Genomic DNA, 23,547 nt, shown 5'->3' with positions numbered 1-23,547 from the left:
CTCTTGACACAAAGTGAACTAGGAGGCAAATTTACATCCATCAGATACAACTAATGGACCAAGTTTTAAAATCCAGGCTATCTTGAAAGCTTGCAACATACCAGATATTGCTGTGTATTCTCTAGTGACAGAATGCCAGCAATGGCTGACAATGAGTAGAACTTGTGATGGGTTTTTAATAGCAGTGTTTTTTTTATATGTTGCTAGAAATCAGGAGGTTTATAACACAGTCATGTCCAGAAATGAGTTAAGATACTTCAAAGTCTAAACACACTTATGTATGAGTGTGTTTAGGAGTGTGTATGTTGCAATCTCAAGAGGGGTAATAGTCCATATGGACTAAATTAATACTTGCCTCTGAGTAGCAGGTATGTTTGTAAATATAAAATTATGTTAAACATTAGCACCAGTGCAGAACATGCTCAGCATCATAAGATCCAAAACACCAGCACAAGTTTATCCATCATTAAAAAAAAACAATTACCTCCTTCCTAAGATGTCAAACTAGTAGGTAACTAGGTTAATAAATCTAATCCCAAAGAACAACTCTTGTACTGTACAATTTCTCATTTAGAAGTATAGGGGAGAACTAATCAGCTAAACAGACATTTTATGATTTAAAGTCTTAAATCATAAAGTATTTTAAAAACTGGACATTACCATAGATAGAAAATTACTAATAATAGTGACAAAAAGATCTTCAAAACTGTAAATAAAACCCCTTTCCTGTTTATCAATAAATGTTGCAGAAGACTTAAAAAAAAAGATCCTAGAAAGCCTGTTTATTGATTATTCTCTCCATGTACGTTTTAGTCAGTGGTGATGCTCTCGATCAAGAAATCCATTATTAACCTAATTTTCTAACGGAGGAAGAGGTAAAAGATACTTATCACCTTCTGTGGAATCTATCAACTTAAGACCAAAATGAATAGCAATATAGGAAATTCAGAAACAGTAAAATTTTTGGTTTGTATTTCATGGATGGTGCTGCTGTTCCAACCTTATAAAGTAAAGCTGTCTGCTTTCCAAATTCCAAAAATTAACATACCCCCCCTTACCATACTAACCAGTGCCCTTTGGTTTCTTTAGAACAAGGGTTGAAGGGTTGATTATGGATGTACAATTTTGATTTGGGACCTTTCACACATACAAATCATACTGAGCGGCCACTTACTTTACAGAGCAGTTTAAATATTATGCATTAGCCAAATTAACTTGTTCCACCCACCCTATTGGAGGAGGAAAAACCCAACACCCAGGAAACTACTTCACTTGACAGTATATGTCTATCAACAATAAGTAGCTTAAACAACGTTCACCAGTAAGGTGTCTAGATTGGTTTTTAAAACGGGAAAGTGACATATTTTAAAAGTAAATGTAATTGAAATTGTGAATCAATTATAAATTGAACCTAATGAACCATGCAGGAGCAAGGGTTAATAAACCAATGTGCTTTCAATTTGTTCAAGTACTGGTATTTCTGTATATAAAGATTTAGCATATATAACAGCTATCATGAGAAGTGAAAAAAGACCTTATCCCCAGAAATGAAAATATTAAAACTAAGTTAAAATACATAAAGTAGTTAGTATTCCACACAGCATAAAATTTGACAATCAAAGTTTACATGTCCCAGTTGACCATGTGTGAAAATGCAAAGCAGGTATTAAAACTGCTATTATGTCCAATATTTAAAACCAGTTTGTAATAGGGGGAACATCTAAATCCTTAATTAAAAAACACAAATGAAGTGAAAGCTTTAAACTGGTACACACTGTTCACACCTATATTTCAAGTTTGGAAATGCATATTTGCAAGCAGCAATACAAAAGTATTCATGAAGAATGCATAATCTCTGAAAATTATGAAAACATCCCCGCTACCAATACATTTCCTAAATACAAAACTGACTACCATATTGTTACTTCTGTGTAGCAGGAGAAGTTCATTTTCAAAACAGATAAAATTCAGTCTTTAGGTGTGAATGGTATGAATGACAGTCTTTTTTTTTTTTTTTTTTTTTTTTTTTTTTAAATTTCTTAGTCGTTTGGGATCCTTAAGCATGCAAGCCTCAAAGAGGAGGGTCCACAAGGAACCAGGGTTGTCTTATGGCATCCAGTTAAGCCAGAGCTGGGAATGCCTCTGGGTCATCCACATCAGGAGCAGAAGCACTTGACTGAAAAGGAAACAGAAGCAAAATTAAAGATTTTCAAATCTTAATATATTTCCAGTGTCTACATTTAGACACAGAATTCTAAAAAAAACTTAGTTTTATTACAATAAGCAAAATATGTCAAAGCTTTTACTTTTGAAAGGCAAAATTATGGATCAGAATAGGACTACAGTGGGGGAGAGATTGGGATTGACATATATACACTATATATAAAACAGATAACTAATAAGGACCTACTGTATAGCACAGGAAACTCTAGTCAATACTCTGTAATGACCTATATGGGAAAAGAATCTAAAAATGAGTGGATGTATGTATAACTGATTCACTTTGCTGTACACCAAAAACTAACACAACATTGTAAACCAACTATACTCCAATTTAAAAAAAAAAAAAAAGAATAGGACTACAAATATTTGCAATGAGCCTTGTCCTGAATTTCTATCAAGATCTCAGAAAATTCCCTAGTAACAGCATGGGTTATTTTTCTAATAAATCACACAAGTAGATTCACACAAGGTATGTATGTGGATTCTTACTCGGTTGTTCAGTATCCTTTTATTTTCCCCACTTGCTAAATAAGAATGGTATCAATGTGAAAGCAAGCTAAGAAACCAATTACAGTTATTTAAGCAGCACATTCATGGTTATTTACAGTCAAAATACAAATTTTTACACAACAAAGTACTGAAAAGATCCATATACACAATGCCTTCAAAAAGAACCCATGTCACAGAGAAAGAAATAAAAACAAAATATCACTACATTGGTATGGGTGACCATAAAATCTAGGATATTAAGTTACCACTATAATCAAACATTGGCATACTCAATCAAGCAGATCGGTCCCCCAATTTGCATATCAGGTGTTGAGAATTCAGGAGGACATTATGGTTGTTTCCTAGGTAGACCATAAGAGACAATAAACTAACCCAAGTTATCTCTAATACTTTAGTAATATCTAGTCATTAAAACCATGGACTTTGGCATCCAACAGATCATTTCAAATCTACCAATTACTAGGGCTTTCATCAAAATATTTCAGAAGAATGTTTTTTGTCACACTTAGTGCAAAGCAATGGAAAATACAGAAAATAGGACACAAATTAATCCCAACTTACAGAACAGCTCTCGTGAACAAAAAACAATCAGTCAATGCCACAAAATTATACAAAGGACACCAAGGTTTTATTAAGCTGAGCCCTAAAAAGCAGTGAAGATTTGTCAAGGCAAAGTAAGTATTTGGCATTTCAGGCAGACCTTACCAGAGGCCAAGAATTACCTTGGTTCCCCCTTCACCTGAATTTCATCTTCTGTAAAATGGTGGGGGTTTTGTTTGTTTGTTTTTGTTTTTTTAGCACAGTACCATAACTGGCACCAGATAAGTACTCGATGAAGGGTGGTAAACTTAACTACTGGCAGCTCTATTCAGTCATGTAAGTGCTTTAAACAAAAAATATAACCTAAAATGTAGTTTCTTAAAGGCATGCATGTCAACCTTTTTCTTCTTCGACTTATGTCCCCAAAAGGACCTAGGGCACTGATTTATGGAAAGAGGTCCTCGAATTACTTAAAAGGGTAAAAGAAGCCTTAAAATTACCTTGTCAGTCCTGATGCCACGGTTTGGACGTCCACCACGCCCACGGCCACCTCGCCCTCCCCTGCCACCACGTCCTGGGCGGCCAAGGTCTCCAAAATTGATCTCCAGCTGAGACGTTATATCATTTGCTGGCTTCCGGAAATGGTGATCCATAACCGAGTCTTCAGCATGAGCCTAAAAATTTAAGTGAAGGTCACTGGGTGATTGATAGGAAAGTAATGTTGCACACTTCTAAATAATGAGTTTTCTCCTAAAAAGACCAAAAATCCAACCTGCACTTTGTGTGAAAAAATATAGTAACACCTCTACAGGTAATAAGTAAGCTTTGGGATCAGCTACAGTAATCTAGGAGGAATAACTCCTTTCACTTTTCTCTATTTCATATTCCCTTAACTTTAAATTATAGATGGTATTAGCAAGTCTTGATTAGAGGTATAATCACAACTATTCAAGTGGCTGGGCCCCATCTCAAACCTATTGAATCATCATCTTTAGCAGTGAAGTATGAATAAGTACATTTAAAATATGCCCTTCAGATTAGCATTCCAATGTGAACCTCTGAGGAAGACTTAGATAGATGGTATATATTTCTATTAGAGATATTACTGAATATGTAAGTTTTAAAGAGAACTTTTGCTCTATACTCTTCCAACTATGACTTGGGAAAGAAATTATATATCAACTTCTCAAAATGCTTTTCTGTTCTTATTTAACTATGTGTTCTTCCATATAAACTGGAGAACTACAAATTCAAGTGAAACATGACATTACATAAGAAAGGAACCTTGAAAAGCTGTGCACAAATAAAACCATGCCTTAAATTTATCACAGGAACCTTCTTAAAAATGAAGTCATCATATTTGTGAAACCCAGATCCTAAGCTACATAATGGACTCTGCAAAAAAAGGCCAGAGAATTTTACACTGCTTAATGTCTGATCTCTTTTGTATGCTTGGGGTGAATGGGTTTTAATCTTCTAGTTAGAAACTTCTCATACTAATTTAAAGTATGTTTTAATTTTTCTAAATACACATATAATCCTCTTTTCTGAAGGGATATTTCACTCTTTCTAAATAGCTTGTAATATTACAACTGTTAATAATTACCCCTTTTAAGTACAAATAAATTTTGTATTTGTACACAGATTTTCATTCCTTTAATCATCGAATACCCAAATTAAATGTCATCCCTTTATGTCTTCCTGTAGGTTAAATTTAAAGGCAATAGAAGATTCTTTTTAAAATATTAATTATAAAGGAGCATAAAATCACTAGCAAATTAAAGTCAATGGTATATGTCTCTGATTTTAAACGTTAGCTATTGCAAAGCAATGATACCAATTTATCAATTAAAAGCATTTAAAGATTTCCAGAGCACAGAAGCAAAAAAACTTAAGTTGATATACTACTGAAAACATCTTGAAGGTTTTACTATAATAATAAAGAGGAAGCCTGGATGTTCAGGTTACATCCCCAACCTTCAAGTTAACTAGTAGGATAAATTTACAAAGTTTTTTTTTCTAGAGCACTGTATGACAATGAGGAAATAAGAACTCTGGTCTCAGCTGTCAATAATTCAGTTCTCCATTTCTCAAAGTTTTTTTTCCCCTTACTTCATATTTGTTGTGAAGATGAAGATAAGTAAAAGAGAAAGAGTACTTAAAGCATTGTATACAACAAACTTGAAGACCTATCATACCGATCTTCCTCAAATTACAATGGTGTTGCATCCTGATAAAACCTGAATATCTTTAAAGTCCAAAATACATTTAATACACCTAATTTACCAAACATCACAGCTTGGCCTAACCTACCTTAAATGTGCTCAGGACATTTACATTAGCCTATAGTTGAGCAAAATCATCTAACACAAAACTACAAAGCCTATTTTATAATAAACTGTTAAATATCTCAATATTGAAACTGAAAAACAGAATGGTTTTAAGTGTATCAGTTGTTTACCCTCATGATCAGAAAGCTGACTGGGAACTGCAGCTCACTGCTGCTGCCCAGCATCACAAAAGAGTAGCGAGTACTGAATATTCAGCCTGAAAGATCAAAATTCAAAATTTCAAGTATGGTTTCTACTCTATGTGTATTGTTTTCACACCATTTTAAAATAAAAAAACCAAAAAGTTCTAAGTTGGGGTCAATCTGTATTCAAATGATGAGGCCATATATGCCAGTAAGGCTGGATTTCATGTACATACATCACAAAGGCAGCATAACTATAAGGGTCCAAACATACAAAAGTGGCTTGATAATGACAATGTCCTGATTTCAAGGTTATTCATCACCAATTTCACATTTTATGATTTTCTAAAATTTCTAATTATATACATCATCTTCTGTAATAGTTATTTCTTAAAAGCTCAATGTAAAATAATACTTAAAGCTGGGACACCTAACCTGATGTCTAAAAAATGCATGAAGAGGCTTCAGGGTATTAATGATAATAATGATACAATATATCAAAACATTTTATATCTATGTGTCCTATTCTGGAGAAAAGTTCCGTCGGGACCCTAAAAAGGTCATGAATAACTGTCTCCAAGGTGCCAAAGTAAATCTCTTTCACATTAACCTAAACAGTTTAATAATTAATTCCAATGAACAATCTCCCCAAAGTGAACTTTCATGGTTCTTTAGATAAAGAATTCTCTGTTTTACATAGATACGCAACTTTGTCTGCAACCAAAAGCATTCTAATGAAGGAAGATGTTTTTTCTTCCCTACAGGAATTGACACTTAAGATAATAACCTCATTTATACTACCTTCATGAAGTTAAAGTTTAAAAAATCATCTCCAAACCTCTATTTTATTTAAAAATATCTCCAAATTTGTTTCACAGATAACTTTGTGACTAAAATCTCATACTTACACAAACCCTAAAAGGATACAGCAGTGGGATTTTCCTCTAAGAATGTGCCCCAAGGCTTAAATAGAAGCTACCAAATCAAAAGTCATACACGTTTTTCTCAAATATTTTCATTAGTTTCCTTGTTTCCTAAGGAAAGGAAACTCATAAATTCATTCTCTAGTCTTTACAAGACATCACTCCTCAGTAAAGAAGGATAATACCATTTACTAAAGATTCCTGGATATTGTATATGGCATATGCAGACAGTTTCCCACATAAAAATGCCAACCACCTAACCTAATGCAAGTCTTAATGACTCCCAGTTAGGTACGATTTTTTAAAATATTACACAAATTTTGAAAGAATAATTTCTTAGACTATATGATAATTCAGTTTATTTTCCTCTTGGGGCAATTTATCTGCCTCAAATAATCCTATGTAAAACTTTAATTTTTTTTTTTTTTTTTTTTTTGCGGTACGCGGGCCTCTCTGTTGTGGCCTCTTCCGTTGCAGAGCATAGGCTCCGGACACGCAAACTCAGCAGCCATGGCTCATGGGACCAGCCGCTCCGCGGCATGTGGGATCTTCTCGCTCCGCGCCATGTGGAATCTTCCCGGACCGGGGCACGAACCCGTGTCTCCTGCATCAGCATGCGGACTCTCAACCACTTGCGCCACCAGGGAAGCCCAAACTTTTCTTTTTTATAAACAGATTACCCACGTGAAATTTTAACACAAAAATTGTAAACGAAATTCAAGACATCTGAACATTTTCAAACACCACAAAACTTCATTTTACCTCTTCACTCTTTGACTTATGAAGAACAAAGCCCTTCTTCCACTGCCCATCAGCACCTTCATTTGGTTTTCGGATATTAAATTCTACTTTTGCCCGGTCCTTATTTTGAATAGCCTTCCACTCATCCAAAGTCATTTCTTTGGGGCCTTCTTCCTTTACTTCTTCAACTTCATTCTCCCTGTGTGAAAATGTTTTAAGTTTTACACGTGGTAAGGGGGCTTATAAAATCATATAACTTACAATTGTAAGTAAGGAAGTTAATCTTGGCTGGTTGGTAATCTTCTAGATTACCCAAGGACAGGAGAATCAAGTTTTCTTTGTAACCCAGTGGCTGACATGTGACTTGGCAGAGACCAGAAATCCAATGTTTGTTGAATTAGTGAAAGCATGGATAACTAAGGAATATACAATTCATCTTTTTTTTGTGTGTGTGTGTGGTACGCGGGCCTCTCACTGTTGTGGCCTCTCCCGTTGCGGAGCACAGGCTCTGGAAGCGCAGGCTCAGCGGCCATGGCTCACAGACCCAGCCACTCCGCGGCATGTGGGATCTTCCTGGACCGGGGCACGAACCCGTGTCCCCTGCATCGGCAGGCGGATTCTCAACCACTGCGCCACCAGGGAAGCCCACAATTCATCTTCATAAACTCTTAAATGATCATCTATCAGTAACACAATATTGAACTGGCTATATCAAACCTAGAACACATTTTTAAAAACCATACTACTGTTTTTAAAACTTACACTACATGATTAAAATCGTTGACCTAACTTCTCCTAAAACACATTATTTAATTTCCATAATTTTCCACAATACATAATTTATAACATACATGAAGGTAATCATCTAGGACATCCATAAGCAACCAAGTTTCATATTCTAGAATATAAAAGAACTGTTCCCCTATCCTTTATTTAACACATAAGGCAAATCTTTAATTTCTACAAATCCTAACTTTATACACTCCAACTTTCAAACCAATCGGTATATGAAAAGGAGACTACAGTTTCACTACTAATGGAAGTTTCTACAAAATACTGGTTCCAATGCTTAACACCAAATTAGTTATTTCTAAATATAATTCTCAGGCTGTAACTATTACATATTATCCCTTTCCCTTTTTACAGAAACAAAGCTTGGGCCTAGGAATCCACTATTTAATCTCAATTTCCAATTGTCACCAAACAAGTTGTTTGCTATTTTGGGAGCACTGCTTCTTTCCAAAGATAGCAGGTGATTCAGTTAGCCTTGCTCAAATATCTCCTGTCTGTGCTACTCTTTACTGTTTGACAAATCCCACCTTAAAACTTCTCAGACCAAGCTTACACTGAATTGATGAGATCTAGACTGTAAAGTCCAACCCTGTCAGTTTACAGATCAGAAAACTAAAGACTGAAAAAAGTCCTAGCTACGCGTAAGTTGTGCCACAGCCAAGAAAAGAACTCAGCATACCTTTATTATATCATGAAACAATGACACCTACCTTCAAGGGTTGTTGTAAGGATCAAATGAGACAAAACAGAAGCTCTAGAACTATACATAAGCTAATCAAATTCAGCCAAAGCTGTTTCTTAAATTTACACCTGCACATGCAAAACATAATACTATGTTCAGATTCTCCCCTATTCTGGACTAAGACTAGAGCCTGCTCTAATGTCATCATCATGGTCTTTAGACCTTATACCCCCAACTTTAGTCCTGGGAACTGAGCTAATGATTTGCTTCCAATACCCTATCAATAACATCCTTTCCTTCTGGTAAACAGTTATAATCTTGTCAGATTACTCTTAAAGTGAGTTAAACATGGACTCTTCATTAAGGCAACAACATTTATGTTGAGCTTTGTAAAGTACTTAATGTTATGTAAGGTTCATCTATCTCACCTATCACAATTTCATTGTTTACCACACAAAATTAAGATGCCATAGTTTCATATAAATGAATTTATATTACCAAGTTCTACACATCACTTAACACCATGTATTTTTATCTATTCTCTCCAATAGTAAATTGATTACTCCTTATTCAAACAAATCCACAAAATATGATTTTCCAATCATTAATAGTGGTTCACTGTAAGAACAATTCTTTCTGGAGAAAAAGATAAGTTTAGAAAAGCACTGCCTTCCTAAATGATTTGAACATGCCGATTAAGAATTACTGACCTAAATAATCTGTAATGCAAGACTTTAAACCACATACTGAAAGAAATGCCTGGCACATAACTTCTGCTTGTATTGATGGAAACCAGAGGAAGGCATTAAATTATTTCTACTAGCATAACTTGAGTCCTTAAAACTCTCCCACTCCCTTGAACAATTTCAAAACCATCTTCACTAGTGAACTGACAACATATTCTGGTGCTTGCTCTCCTCACACATTTTAAAACAAGCCAATAATGCTATGTTCCAAATTCTATGTTGATGGAAAAAAAAAAACTTCAAGGAGATGGAGGAACTAATTTTAAAACGGCCATGTTTTCTCATTTTAAACTGTATTAGAATAAAATCTGTACAGTTACATAGAGTCTAAAGTACTTTGAACTATGAGTTCCAAATATTTCTCAGGTTAAAACAGCTATTTTTGTGCTTAGGGTTAAAAGGATTTACTAAAATACATATCTTCCATATCTTTTTAAGATTGACAATGGTAACTTCAAATAGAAATAACCATTTCTATTTATCAAACCATTAGAGCCCAACATATACATTTGTAAAGCACTCCTTTAAACACTATTTGAGGGAATGGAGTACAATAAAGTCTCTCCTATTAAAAAGCAAATAAATAACAGCATTAAGCGTACAGGTTGTTTTCTTGTTAAACCCCAAACATTTCAATGCTTGAGCATTACCGCTACCGTACACACAAATCACTTACTTATTTTCAGTGTCCGCAACTGGATGTTCTTCACCTTCAGGTGTTTCCTCAGTCACATTTGATTGCTCCAAGTCACTGCAATTATAAGATATTGGTTTCTGAATGTATTTGGGGGACTCTCTAAGGAAAGAAAGAAAAAAAAAAGGCATCCAGGTCCATTTACATGTAGCTGAAAGTCTTCACAGAAATATTTTTAAATTCTCACATTCCCAATGTCTTTTCCTACTAAATTTACTCCCCAGTAGACCACTAAGAGAAAATAATTTAAAAATGTATACTGATCCAAGTTATAGCTCAAGTACATTACTCAAAAAGTAGTATGACAGCAGTTCTAAAATAAAGCCTTACTGGCTTTTCAAATTTTTGTCATCACCAAAGGGGTCAATAGCTAGAATAAGAACTATTAAATAAGAAACATACAATAACATAATACCCAAATAACCTCAAAACAGGATTTCAATAAAAGCTATATATCCATATGAAAAGAAAAATTAATACCACATATTTTTGAAACGTAGAAAAACTGGTCATTTGATACATTATAACCCAAACATATCCAAAAAAGCATTCATTATCTTGTAAGGAAGTAGCTCTGAGATAAGAGCATCCATCCTTGTCCCAGGGACAAGTAAAAATTTAATGGGCAAACCTCTAGTAAGGCATAAGATCAATTTTATTAGAAGTATTTATTTTAAAAAACCAGAATACCAACGTTAATTCATCTTTGACAGTTCCCCAGTTGTGAGATCCGCTACCTCCACGCTTGTCCTCATGCTTCAGGCCACTGTAATGTGAAAAAGAACTAACAAAACTGAGTTAACATAATACTCTTTAGTTCTAGAAATTCAAATTTTGTTTTATTAAAGAAGTAGCTTCAAATATAAAAGTATAATAAAAACCAATATAAGACTTACGATCTATCACTTCCACTATGCCTATCAAATTCACGTTTGCCACGAGAATCAAAGCCATCTCCCCGGCCCATTCCTCGTCCACGACCTCCTCGACCTCTTCCAAGACCACCACGGCCTCGGATAGGCCGGTCAATAATCGGTCTATAACAAATAAAAAAATATTATATACTTCTAAGGTTTCTGGTAAAAAGAAGAAGGGAAATTCAAAGGCTCAAAAATGCAGGAACATATTTACTGTCTCATATCCCAAAGGAAATCAAAACTAGGAAACTCCCCAATGTAAGAAAATTAATTTGACATTCTCTAAAACTTTACTACTCATGCATGTACTTCTTCATTGTTACTCATTTCACATTATAATCTAGTAAAAATGCTATTCACCAATATACATAAAAATTAAAATAAACACATGTAACCTTCATAACTGAAGTGTTTCATTACAAGAAATCTAAGTTTGAATACTAAAAATTGTTATCAAAATGTCCTAAGAATAACAACACACACACTTACATGTTTCCAGAGAAAAAGTGATAAAATTAACTAGCCACAATGCTTCCTGGCAATTATGCTCAATTTATCTGTGTTAAGATGTAACTCTATAAACTGACAAAACATGAAGAGATTAAGAAACAATCTTGCCTATCAACTGAAAATTCTCCTCCTTCACCCTTTTCTTCAAGTGGCTTTTCAAATCGTCTTTCGCGAGGTGGTCGCCTTTCTGGTCTCCTATCAATTATCTTCCCTTCACCCTGAAGTTGTTGATCAGGTCTTCTTCCAACACGTCTTATTCCTAAAATGATTTTTAAAAACCCACGTAAGCAGATTATTTTTTGCAACACAAAAAATTAGGCCTAGACTGTTAAAAGAAAAAAACAAAAATTTACTCTTTAAGTCCACTAACTAGCACTTCCCACTGAAAAAGGCTAACACTGGGCATCTCTAAAGTGTTAACAAAGTACTTCAAAAAAATTCCTATTTAAATAAACTTGTTTCAAACTTCCATTCAGTTTGCCAAATCATTTTTTCCCCTAAATTATTCTCTATAACTGACCTGGAAGTCATTTGGGTAGCCATTATTTCTCTCACTTTTCAAGATGCCAGTCTCTTAATTTAAAATTCTAAATTTAAAGAAATTTTAAGCAAATGATACATTTTGGTTTTAAAGATACCAAAGATAACACCCTTAGCCATACATAAATAATAACCAAGCAAACCAACACAATCATCAGGTAAAGACCCTCAAAAAAAACCCCAGTGAAGACATTATTTTATCTTATATAATCTGGAGGGGGAAAAAAAGAACAGAGTAAAAGGACTGGTGATTCTATGAAATTACAAAACTGAAAGGAAAACAAATGGCATTTAAGATCACATCTCTGATGGATAACAAGGTCTTACAGTAGAACATGGGGAACTATTGATATATTCAATATCCTGTGATAAACCATAATGGTAAAGAATATATTAGAAAAAAGGATGTATATATGCATAATCGATGAATCATTTCACTGTACAGCAGAAACTGACACAATATTGTAAATCAACTATACTTCAATAAAAAATAAATTTAAAAAAATTTTCTCCATAGTTGAAAATAGCTATTTAATGGGAAAAAAGTTCCATCTTCCTCTCCTGTTGCAGTCTACATACACACACACACACACACACACATATATATATATACATACAAACATAGCACACCTAACTTTTGAAATATACTGTTATGCAACCAACAGGAAATAGTACAGTTATTTTATTATGGAGATTTTTTTGGTTTGCCCTTTCAAGTATCTTCATTTCCAAAGAATCTTTAAAAACCACACACACACACATACACACACACACACACACAAACCACATACACAAAAGGACCCCTTTTAAGCAAGACACAGAAATAAAAACTCGTGACACTAAGCGATGGCTGAAGCATTTACTGATTTCCCTCTTCATTCATTATTTTTCCTGTTAGTGTCAGAGGCCAAAAAGGCAACCAATATGCATTACTAGTAGCCTTAAAGATAGTAAGTAGATTGATGGTTAAATTCATGACTAATATTTTAGGTATGCTCTAATTCCCAAACCACAATTTCTGACAAAGTCAAAAAGCACCTGAGGAATTGGTTTCACAAGAAATTAAGTTGGTTCACTCCGGTTCTTTCTAAGAAAGTGTAACACCACCACGATGCCCCCAATCGTTCAGCTGCTTGAAGCCAAAGTCAAACGGTAAACGTCAAACTCCTAAGTGAAATTTTAAGGTCCATTCCATATACTGTCAGGACAGCGCAGAAATCTTAGATCTTACACCAAGGCATTTTAAATAAATTTCATCAGAGGTAGTGTATTAGGGTGGAGCTATGGAACCAGTCCTTATAATATCCAAGCCACACACCCAAATGAACAATGGCTTGCTTCCCCACCCCAATATCCAGTAACAGGCTTACAGAATCTAAAACACTTACAAATAAATCCACCCAATGACTGACATTTAAAAATGCAAGCATCTCTTGATTTTCACTAGATTCCAGGCTTCTAACATTAAAAAAACAAATGAGTAGATGATGTCAATTCTCAAGTTCCTCAAATGGGCAAAAGACAAACTACAAAATTCAAAGAATATAAACATCAAACACACATCTAAGGCACGTCTAGGATTGTGCCAGGACCTCTATTCAAAGGCAAGGAACACATGATCAGGTTAACAATCCATCCCACTACAAGAGGCAGGGACTTTGTTTACAGGTCTATCCTTCCCCAATGCCCAGAATTGACTGCTAAGGAGTAAGGCCTCAAAACTATTTTTTTTCATTCAATATTTTTATAAGCTTGTGTTTTATGCAATTTAAGGTTAAGTGTGCCCTGAAATGCTGACCTAAGGAAAATGTTGATAGCTAATAATGGAAGTTTTCCCAAGTTAAGACTACTGAATGTTGAACTCGGTCCTGGTCATAAATTTATGAAATAAATTTTTAACTTTGTAATTTAAAATACTAGGTTCCCGGTAAGAGCTTATTTCAAAAATGGGCTTTATGATCAAAACATATGAGGGGTTTAAACCATGCTTTATGTTTAGAATATTCAAAATGGGTGAACACACTTCAGATTCCATTTTTTCGTGTACTTTCTTTGGGTTAGTGTGATGAAGGAGGTAAACTTGAGCACAGTTTAAATAAATACACAAGCCAGTGTTCCTTAACATAGAAATTAGATTTATTACATTGTGCTACAGATTGCCATAAAACTTAGCTAAATGAATATTTAGCCTAAACGATGTATATACATGCTTTCTAACACTCCAACCTCTGCTTCCCTCCCCAACCTGTAATTTTAATACACGGTTTTATTTACCACCTAGGTTCTTCACCCCAAGCCTCACAAAGCTCTCTCTGTATTTTCTAAAAATTCTAAACCAAAACCTAACACAATTGTTTTGATTTTTAATTTAAATTAGTTGAATTATCAAATTCGACTAAAGCTAATGAGAACTTTCAGAAGCACGTGGCAAAATTTCAACTTTCAACACATAAAGGAAACCTTTAAGCTTCAAAGCTTAAGTCCTACACCTACTTACTACGGATCGTGTACACTTTTTCTAATCCCCCACTGTTTTGCTTTTTCATCCATCACAAAAGACAAACCAGTAACGAGTGAGAGTGCAAAAACCAAGTTCAAGACAATCCTGCAAAGTTTACAGTGACCTGGAAGCAACTACTACCCGCCAATGAAATCCTGACCATGCTTCACGCACATGGGGAGAAAAAGCTGCACTCCAAAGGGCTCTGCGGCGGCTAACGCTGTGACAGCCTCGGCACTCTTTGCACCACGAGGCCCAGGCCAGGCCACGCCACATGAAAAACTGCTTGCGGGGGGTCCGGCCGGGGGAAAAAGATCGTGACCCGAGGACGAGCTTCAGGATTTCCTGCCATCACCAATCTTCATTCAGAATTCCCGCTTCTGCTCAATCCAGGGTGGCCAAATTTCTCTCCCTCCCAACAGCCTGACGCACTCCAGCAAGTTATTAAGTTTGCAATAGTTGTGCGGGAGAGGGAGTAACGATAAAGCACAGGGGGAACCTAAGAGGGCACCTTGCTCCACAACATCCGACAGGCTCGAACGTATGGGGGGCGTAGGTGGAAACTCCGACCCCCAGCTTTTCTCGGGGGTACCCCACGCCACCCTGGGACAAGACGGCAGGGCAGGAGCCTAAAAGACACAACCGCACCTCAGAGCGGCGGGCTGAGAGAGCTCTGAGCAGGAAAAAGGCGCGGAGGCCCCGCCATCCCGTTAACAACAAACGCTCCGAGAAGGAGCTCCCTTCCCCGAACCTCGGCCCATGCGCTCGCCCGCCAAGGAATCCGGCGGGAAGACAACAGCCTCGCAAGATCCCGACCACGCTCCTCCGCTCGGAACCTGAGGCGGGAAGGGGTGGCTCCAGGATCCTTGCAGGTGGCGGTTTGAACTTGGGGCTACCACGCTCCAAGCACCTTCGCAGGACCTGGCTTTTGTCAGGCGGGGGAAACGCGGGGAAATCGGCGGCCAAGTCTCCTGCGGACCCTTGGAGCCCCCAGAAGCCAGTGGTAGCCGCCAGTCCCCTCGCTCCTTCCCTCCATCCCGGGTCTCCCCCACCTTCCACCACAGCTTTACCTTCTTTCTTAAGCGCCACGGGCGGCTGCGTCTCCTCCTTCTTGTCAACCACGCCGACGTTAGGGGGCAGCGGGTTCTTGCGGTCTTTCTGGGACTCTTTACGCAGCTGTTTGCCCGCCGCGTTGGAGTTTGTCTGGGCTGCGGCCTGAGCTGCGCTCTTGGCCCCAGGGCCCCCAACGCCGCCCCCGCCGGCTTCTTTTTTCTTGTTCTCTGCTGCCTTCAACACCTCGAAGGGGTCCGATTCGTCGTCAAATAACTGGTCGAATCGGTTGGTGACCACGCAGCCGAAGCCTTCCTGTAAGTGCCCAGGCATGATGGTGGCTCGGCGGCGCGTTCCTCCACGGATTGCAGCGGGCCGCGCCGAGCCAAGAGCGCCTGCTTCAGCTCTTCCCACAAGATGGCCGGGCCGAGAAAGGGGGGCCGTCTTCTCTTCCGGCGCCAGGCACACATCCGGGAGCGGCCAGCGCGCGCGGCACCATGGGGTGTGTAGGCCGAAGTCGCCTCTCCCGAGGCGGCTCCCAGCCCTAGGACTACAATTCCTAGAGCACACGGCGCGACAACTCTTCGCGCGCGCCTCAGGGGCGGGACCTCACCGAGGGAGTGGAGCAGCAAGCTGAGGGAGGAGAAGAGCGGTGGTGGGCGGAGTCCTGCCACCTGCTCTCGCCACCCTTAAACTCTCCGGGTCTCGAACTGCGCTGAAAACAGGAAAACGTGACGGCGTGTTTTGCTCGGGAAAGTTCTGAGCCTTCGCTTTTAAGCCCCGCCTCTGGCCCAGGGCTAACTTTCCCCACCTGTCCGGGAGGTCAAGGTGACTACCAGTCTTACAAGTGGAGACTCACAAACTTCCAGGGCTGGCGGGTTGCTGAGGTGCCGCACTTGCCTCACGAACGCAGGACCCGCTCTGTGTCAAGTCCCTAGCTGTTCAGTTGCTGGAGTCGCCCTCCTGCAGCCCCAATAATGAATCGAGGCTCTTCTGTTTAATGGGAGGCGGAATACGCTTCCTCTCGCGGGGACTGAACTCGAGCAGCAGAATCAGCCCAAAAGACAAGTTGAACTGTCATATGTGAGTGTTGCGCTCTTTTCTTGTGTGAGGAATGCCGTGTTGCCACTAGTGCTTTAATTGAAGTAAACTGACTCTGCAACACTAGCCAGACAAGGCTGGGCAAGCCTCGAAAAGTTACTGTTTGTAGAAACACTTTCTAGAGTCAATCCAATTGTCCTTTAGTGTCTGGCAAGCCAAGGATTGGGTGTCAGTAAAAAGTGCTCAAGAAATAACATTTTAGAGCATCTGAATGTGTGGTGTGCTGAGAGGTGCAGTGAGGGGAGGAAAATAATATCAGCGAATTAACTGTTATTACTAAAAGCATTGATATTGGTTGAGAATATTAAAGTCCATTAATGTAATAGTGTCAATGCGTATTCAGGCATATTTGGTAATGCTGTAAGTGTAAATGTATTATAATTTTAAAACCTTTTTCCATTAACACAAAATATAGAAAAATACATCTCTGTGTTCCAGGTGCTATGAATAACCTTAATGGCAACAACAACTTGTTAGGTAAGTGGTTTTCCCATTTCACAGATGAAACTATTTCAGAGGTGAAATGACTTACCACGTTCACATCTTTGTAAGTGCCAGTGCCAGGAGTTAACCCAGTCTTCTAACTCCACTCTGAGACTCTTGACATCAGCTCTTTAATCCAGACTCTGATCTCTGATAGAAGTCAGTCAATATAAGTTAATTTACAGTATTTAATAAGATTTAAATATTGTTGCATGTCAGACAGGGTATGTCACATGGCCAAATGGAATCTTATCGATTTCTGAGCAGAATTTAAATCAATTCCTTAACAGGGAAAATAAGAGTCATGTTACAAGCATGTGGCAGCAAGCCTCGTGGTTTTCTTACTTCTAAATCCAACCCCCATTCCTCAAAGTCACCTATTTCTCGCCTCAGTCCCTGCCACACACACTCCCATCCCACACAGAGACCCCCACCTCCTTCCACGAGCTCTGGCTCTTGTATCTCCTACCAAGGACAAGGGGTGTTTGACTATACTCTTCATGCCCCTTTGAAAATAGCGCAAGTGCCATTTGGAAGATCTCCCTGCCTTAACAAACTCTTTCTCTTTGCCACGGGTTGTTAATATCTGCATCTTTGAGACATCTGCTACACCTCCTCCTCTTACCCCTTCCTGACCACTGCCACAACAGTGTCAGGAGCTAAAACTTGATATTTTATTAGGTACTTGGTGCACTTTACATGTGTGATCTCAGTTAAGCCTCACGGCAACTCTATGAGAAAGGTATTATTGCCTTTTTAAAGTGAGGAAAATGAAGCACAAAGGGACTAAGTAACTTACCCACTCCTACCACAGTCTGTGGGGTGGGGCAGGCCTGTCCTTAGTTGTTTTTTTATCATATGTACAGATCTCTGATTTCCTCAGACAGATCTTTATGACCACCAAGCATTCTTACAACAAGAATACTTAAAGATATGCTACACGTAGGGAAATTGTATGGCTATGAATTTTTGAGTTTCAGTCATGCTCCTCAGGGACTTTATCTATTAATATAACGTAAAAATATGAATAAACGTTTGGGGAAAATGGGAAAAATTTGTAAGCACTTTCAACTTCCTTCTCTCCCTTTTGTCTCTCCTGGAATTTTGGTTAATCCAGGAACGTTTTAAAGCCCATTTTTAAAGTATACAAATAAAGCTCCAAATGCTAATTCTTTTACATCTCACAATCAATTTTATTTTATATGTAATTATTTTTGGAAATGTTTCCTTTCTTCTGAGAAGTTAAATTAGTCTTTAAAAATATTTAAAAGTTCCTGCTACTCTCAGTAGAAAAAATATTGGCCAAATAAACCTCAGGAGAGAAGGAAAAGGAAACTTCTTGCAGACTGTTATTCAAATGAATGGCAGGAGTTGTAAGGTGACAAGGTATAAGATATCACTGATTAGAAATGTAGCCTAAAATATCAGCTCTCTGTAGCGATCCTTGAATCACATATTGTTCTCTGAAAAATACTTGTGCAACTTCACAGCCTTATCTATAGCAAGCTTTCTAGAGTTTTCTAGGAGTAAATGCTGAAAACTATCCAAATACCTTGATTAAATATCCAATATAGTTGCCTAATGTTAATGCAACTGAGAAATGGAATATTATACCTCCTTCCGGCCCTCACTTGTTTTTAGGATGCTAGTACTTAGTTATCAACCACATTACAACTTCTTTTTTACCCATTTCTAAATAATCTCAAGGCTCTGTTACTAACTGTTGCTATATTATAATAGTAATTACTAACAAGGACTACAGTTTGAGCATTTGCTATGCACGACACTGTGCTGAATACCTTGTATGAGTCATTTCCTTTAATTCTCACAACAACATTATGGAGTAAATAATATTACTCTACTCCCCTTTTACACATGGGGAAACTGTAGTTAAGTGCCTCTCCCAAATTCACATTGCCTAGAAGAGTCCAGACAGTCTGATCTCACAGCCTGTTATACTTGTGAATGGCATGATAAGAGAGAACAAAGTCTTTCATGGCTACCACCTGTAGCAAAAGAAAACTATTATTCTATTATAACACTTTGGGGACACTGGATACAGGTATCATATAAATGTAAAGAGAATCTGATTTTTAGTGTACTCTATATAATGCATTTTTTTTTTTTTTTTTTTTTTTTGCGGTACGCGGGCCTCTCACTGTTGTGGCCTCTCCTGTCGCGGATCACAGGCTCTGGACGCGCAGGCTCAGTGGTCATGGCTCACGGGCCCAGCCACCCCGCGGCATGTGGGATCTTCCCATATCGGGGCACGAACCCGTGTCCCCTGCATTGGCAGGCGGACTCCCAACCACTGCGCCACCAGGGAAGCCCTATATAATGCATTTTTAAAACAAAAGCAATAAAGGTGGTTCTTATGAAGAAAAGGGCAAATCCACCATGTCTGAGTATGGAATGCTAAATATAATATTGCAAGTCTAGGCTCTTGCTAAAGTTAGGATATCAAAGCTAAAAATAGAAATATTACACTCTCTATTTTGTCACCTCAAACTTTCTTTGAAGGTTGATACTCTTGATTTTTGTTTGTTTGTTTGTTTTGTTTTTTTGTGGTACGCCGGCCTCTCACTGTTGTGGCCTCTCTCGTTGCGGAGCACAGGCTCCGGACGCGCAGGCTCAGCGGCCGTGGCGCACAGGCCCAGCCGCTCCGCGGCATGTGGGATCTTCCCAGACCGGGGCACGAACCCATGTCCCCTGCATCGGCAGGCGGATTGTCAACCAGTGTGCCACCAGGGAAGCCCGATACTCTTGATTTTAAGCTTCCCTTTCTTTTTTCCCCTACATTATACTCTTAAAAAAAAAAACACACAGCTTTATTGAAACATAATTCACACATCATAGAATTCACCCATCTAAAGAGTACTATTCAAAAGTTTTTAGGATATTCACAGAGTTGTGCAGCTATTACCATTATCTAATTTTCGAACATTTTTATCACCCCCAAAAGAAACCCATACTCACTAACTGTCACTCCCCCATTCCCTCCACCCCCAGGCCTGGGCAACCACTAATCTACTTTCTGTCTCATAGATTTGTTTATTCTGGACATTTTACAGAAATGGATTCATGTGGTCTTTTGTGACTGGCTTCCTTTCACTTAGCGTAATATATTCTTACTTCATCCATGTTGTTGCATGTATCAGTACTTCATTCCTTTTTGTGAATAAATAATATTCCATTGTATAGATAGACTGCATTTTATTTATACATTCACCGGTTGATAGACATCTGGGTTACTTCTGCTTTTTGGCTATTATGAATAATGCTGTTATGAATATTTGTTTGCAGAACTTGTATGGACATACGCTTTCATTTCTTTTGGATATATATCTCGGAATGGAATTGCTAGGTCATATGGTAACTGTGTTTAACATATTTAGGAGCCAGACTGTTTTCCAAGGAGAATGCACCATTTTACAATCCCACCAACAATTATGAGGGTTCCAAATTCTTTTGATTATAGCCATCCTAGTGGGTGTGAAGTGGTATCTCATTGTAGTTTTGACTTGTATTTCCCTAATGGCTAATGATGTTGAGCATCTTTAACATGCTTATTGGCCATTTGTATATCTTCTTTGGAGAATGTCTATTTAGATCTTTGCTATTTTCTAACTAGTATATTTATTTTTTAATTATTGAGTTATAAGAATTCTTCATATATTCTAGATCAAGGGCCTTATCAGTTATATGATTTACATATTTTGTCCCAATTCTGTGGGCTGACTTTTAACTTTCTTGGTGGTATCCTTTGCAGCATAAAACCTTTTTAACTTGATGTGGTCTTTTGTGATGAAGTCCAATTTATCTATTTTTCTTTGGTCACTTGTGCTTTTGTTGTCATATCTAACAAGCCTTTGCCTAACCCCAAATCACAAAGATTTACTCCTATGTTTTCTTCTAAAAGTTTTATAGATTTTTAAAATAGTATTGGCTCTTACATTTAAGCCTATAATCCATTTAAAACTAATTTTTTTGTTCCATGTATTCCCCTTCCTTTTAATTTAAATTAATTTTGAATATGTCAAACCCAAAGAAAAATTTTAGAAGGAAAAAATAGGTCGTTATTTTTCATCTTACTATTTTAAAAACATTTTATTTTGGACATTACAATAAATAGCAAGTTTTTAGGTTTAAATACATCCAGTGAAGTTCCAAACGCATCTGTATAAACTCCTTTGAAAACAGAAAATATATTTCACACTTAATACTGTTTATTCATTTTGATAATAAACATTTAATTCAACAACTATTTATTGAACATCCACCTGTTTGTCAAGCACTGCTCTGAGTCCTAAGGATTCTGTGGTGAACAAAACAGGCAAGGCCCTGGTCTTCGTGGAGTTTACATGCTGGCGGTGGAAAGAAGCAAAGAATAAACAAATACATAAATATGTCACTGACATCATTTTCAGAGAATGGTACCTACTATGAGAGCATAATGTGAGGAAGGGACAACTGTTTTCGATTGTATGGTCAGAAAGCCCTCTGAGCTAAGGCCTGAACAATGAGAAGAAACCAGCCTTGCAAAGACTTTAAGAAAAAGCTGAGGAAACAGCAAGCAAGAGAACGTGAAGTAGGAAGGAGCTTGTAGATTCCAAGACAAAAAACAAAACCAAAACCAAAAATCTCTGAGTGTGTAGCCAGATGAGCATGAAGTTGGAGTGGTGAATTGGAAGACAGATCTTACAATGAATACAAAGGTAATTTAGTCTGTATGTACTTTCAAATTGCTTCTAATTTTCTCTGCCAAGAAGAATCTCTTGGGCTTCCCTGGTGGCACAGTCGTTAAGAATCAGCCTGCCAATGCAGGGGACATGGGTTCGAGCCCTGGTCTGGGAAGATCCCACATGCCGCAGAGAAACTAAGCCCATGCACCACAACTACTGAGCCTGAGCTCTAGAGCCCACGAGCCACAACTACTGAGCCCGCACGCCAAGAGCCCATGATCTGCAATAAGAGAAGCAACCGCAATGAGAAGCCTGCGCACTGCAAAGAAGAATAGCCCCTGCTCGCTGCAACTAGAGAAAACACGCATGCAGCAACAAAGACCCAACACAGCCAAAAATATAAATAAATAAATAAATAAATTTTAAAAAAGAAGAAGAAACTAACATGCTAATAAAGATTACAATATAAAATATTCTGGGGTCTTCCCTGGTGGTCCAGTGGTAAAGAATCAGCCTTACATTGCAGGGGGACATGGGTTCCATCCCTGGTCAGGGAACTAAGATCCACATGCCATGGGGCAACTAAGCCCACGTGCCATAACTACTGAGCTCGCGTGCCTCAACTAGAGAGGCTGCATGCTGTAAACTACAGAGCCCATGTGCCACAACTACAGAGCCCACATGCCCTGGAGCCAGCATGCCACAACTAGAGAAGAGAAAACCCACACGCCACAACTAGAGAGAAGCCCATGTCACAACGAAAGATCTTGCGTGCCTCAGCAAAGATCCTGTGTGCCGCAACTAAGACCTGATGCAGGCAAAAATAAATAAATAATCTTTTTTTTTTTTTTTTTTTTTTTTTGCAGTATGCGGGCCTCTCACTGTTGTGGCCTCTCCCATTGTGGAGCACAGGCTCTGGACGCGCAGGCTCAGCAGCCATGGCTCACGGGCCTAGCCGCTCTGCGGCATGTGGGATCCTCCCGGACCGGGGCACGAACCCTTGTCCCCTGCATTGGCAGGCGGACTCAACCACTGCGCCATCAGGGGAGCCCAATAATAAATCTTTAAAAAATATTCTGTAATCAAAATTCTCATTTGTTATTCTGAAAGAAGCCAGGTCAACACATTCTTTTTTTTTTTTTTTTTTTTTTTTGTGGTATGCGGGCCTCACTGTTGTGGCCTCTCCCGTTGTGGAGCACAGGCTCCGGACGCTCAGGCTCAGCGGCCATGGCTCACGGGCCCAGCCGCTCCGCGGCATGTGGGATCTTCCCAGACCGGGGCACGAACCCGTGTCCCCTGCATCAGCAGGTGGATTCTCAACCACTGCGCCACCAGGGAAGCCCTCAACACGTTCTTGAAGTTTTAACCTCATATTTTAGGCATTGAGAGCGCAAAGGCATTCTTATTGATCCAATAGGAGCTCAAACATTGCTTTTTTTC

The 23,547-nt window shown here is 38.4% G+C and overlaps 1 protein-coding gene and 1 long non-coding RNA gene across 8 annotated transcripts in view; one reads left to right on the top strand and one right to left on the bottom strand.

Annotated features, from left to right (window-relative positions):
• Positions 1–762: 762 nt before the first annotated feature.
• Positions 763–16,314, bottom strand: SERBP1 (SERPINE1 mRNA binding protein 1). 4 transcript variants are annotated; one of them, XM_059075667.2, is made up of 8 exons: positions 15,862–16,314; positions 11,860–12,010; positions 11,221–11,361; positions 11,019–11,108; positions 10,307–10,426; positions 7,432–7,609; positions 3,774–3,947; positions 763–2,176 (listed from the first exon to the last, which is right to left on the bottom strand). In XM_059075667.2, the coding sequence occupies exons 1-8, from the start codon at positions 16,172–16,174 to the stop codon at positions 2,120–2,122; spliced, it is 1,224 nt and encodes a 407-aa protein (XP_058931650.1). In that variant the 5' UTR covers positions 16,175–16,314; the 3' UTR covers positions 763–2,119. The 4 variants fall into 4 exon arrangements, with proteins under 4 accessions (XP_058931650.1, XP_058931669.1, XP_058931676.1 ...); XM_059075686.2 differs by having other exon boundaries at positions 10,307–10,381; positions 15,862–16,308; XM_059075693.2 differs by having other exon boundaries at positions 10,307–10,381; positions 11,019–11,090; positions 15,862–16,304.
• Positions 16,315–16,414: 100 nt separating this feature from the next.
• The window catches only part of LOC131763616 (uncharacterized), a 48,198-nt gene continuing 41,065 nt past the window's right edge, over positions 16,415–23,547 (top strand). For all 4 annotated transcript variants that reach the window (XR_010835077.1, XR_010835073.1, XR_010835079.1 and 1 more), the window contains exons 1-2: positions 16,415–16,924; positions 17,381–17,419. This is a non-coding gene — a long non-coding RNA (uncharacterized lncRNA). The remainder of the gene's footprint in view (positions 16,925–17,380; positions 17,420–23,547) is intronic.

Source organism: Kogia breviceps, chromosome 1 (genome assembly GCF_026419965.1).
Source record: "Kogia breviceps isolate mKogBre1 chromosome 1, mKogBre1 haplotype 1, whole genome shotgun sequence".
In the NCBI taxonomy this organism is placed as follows: Eukaryota; Metazoa; Chordata; class Mammalia; order Artiodactyla; family Physeteridae; genus Kogia; species Kogia breviceps.
This window is presented reverse-complemented; position numbering and strand designations above follow the sequence as displayed.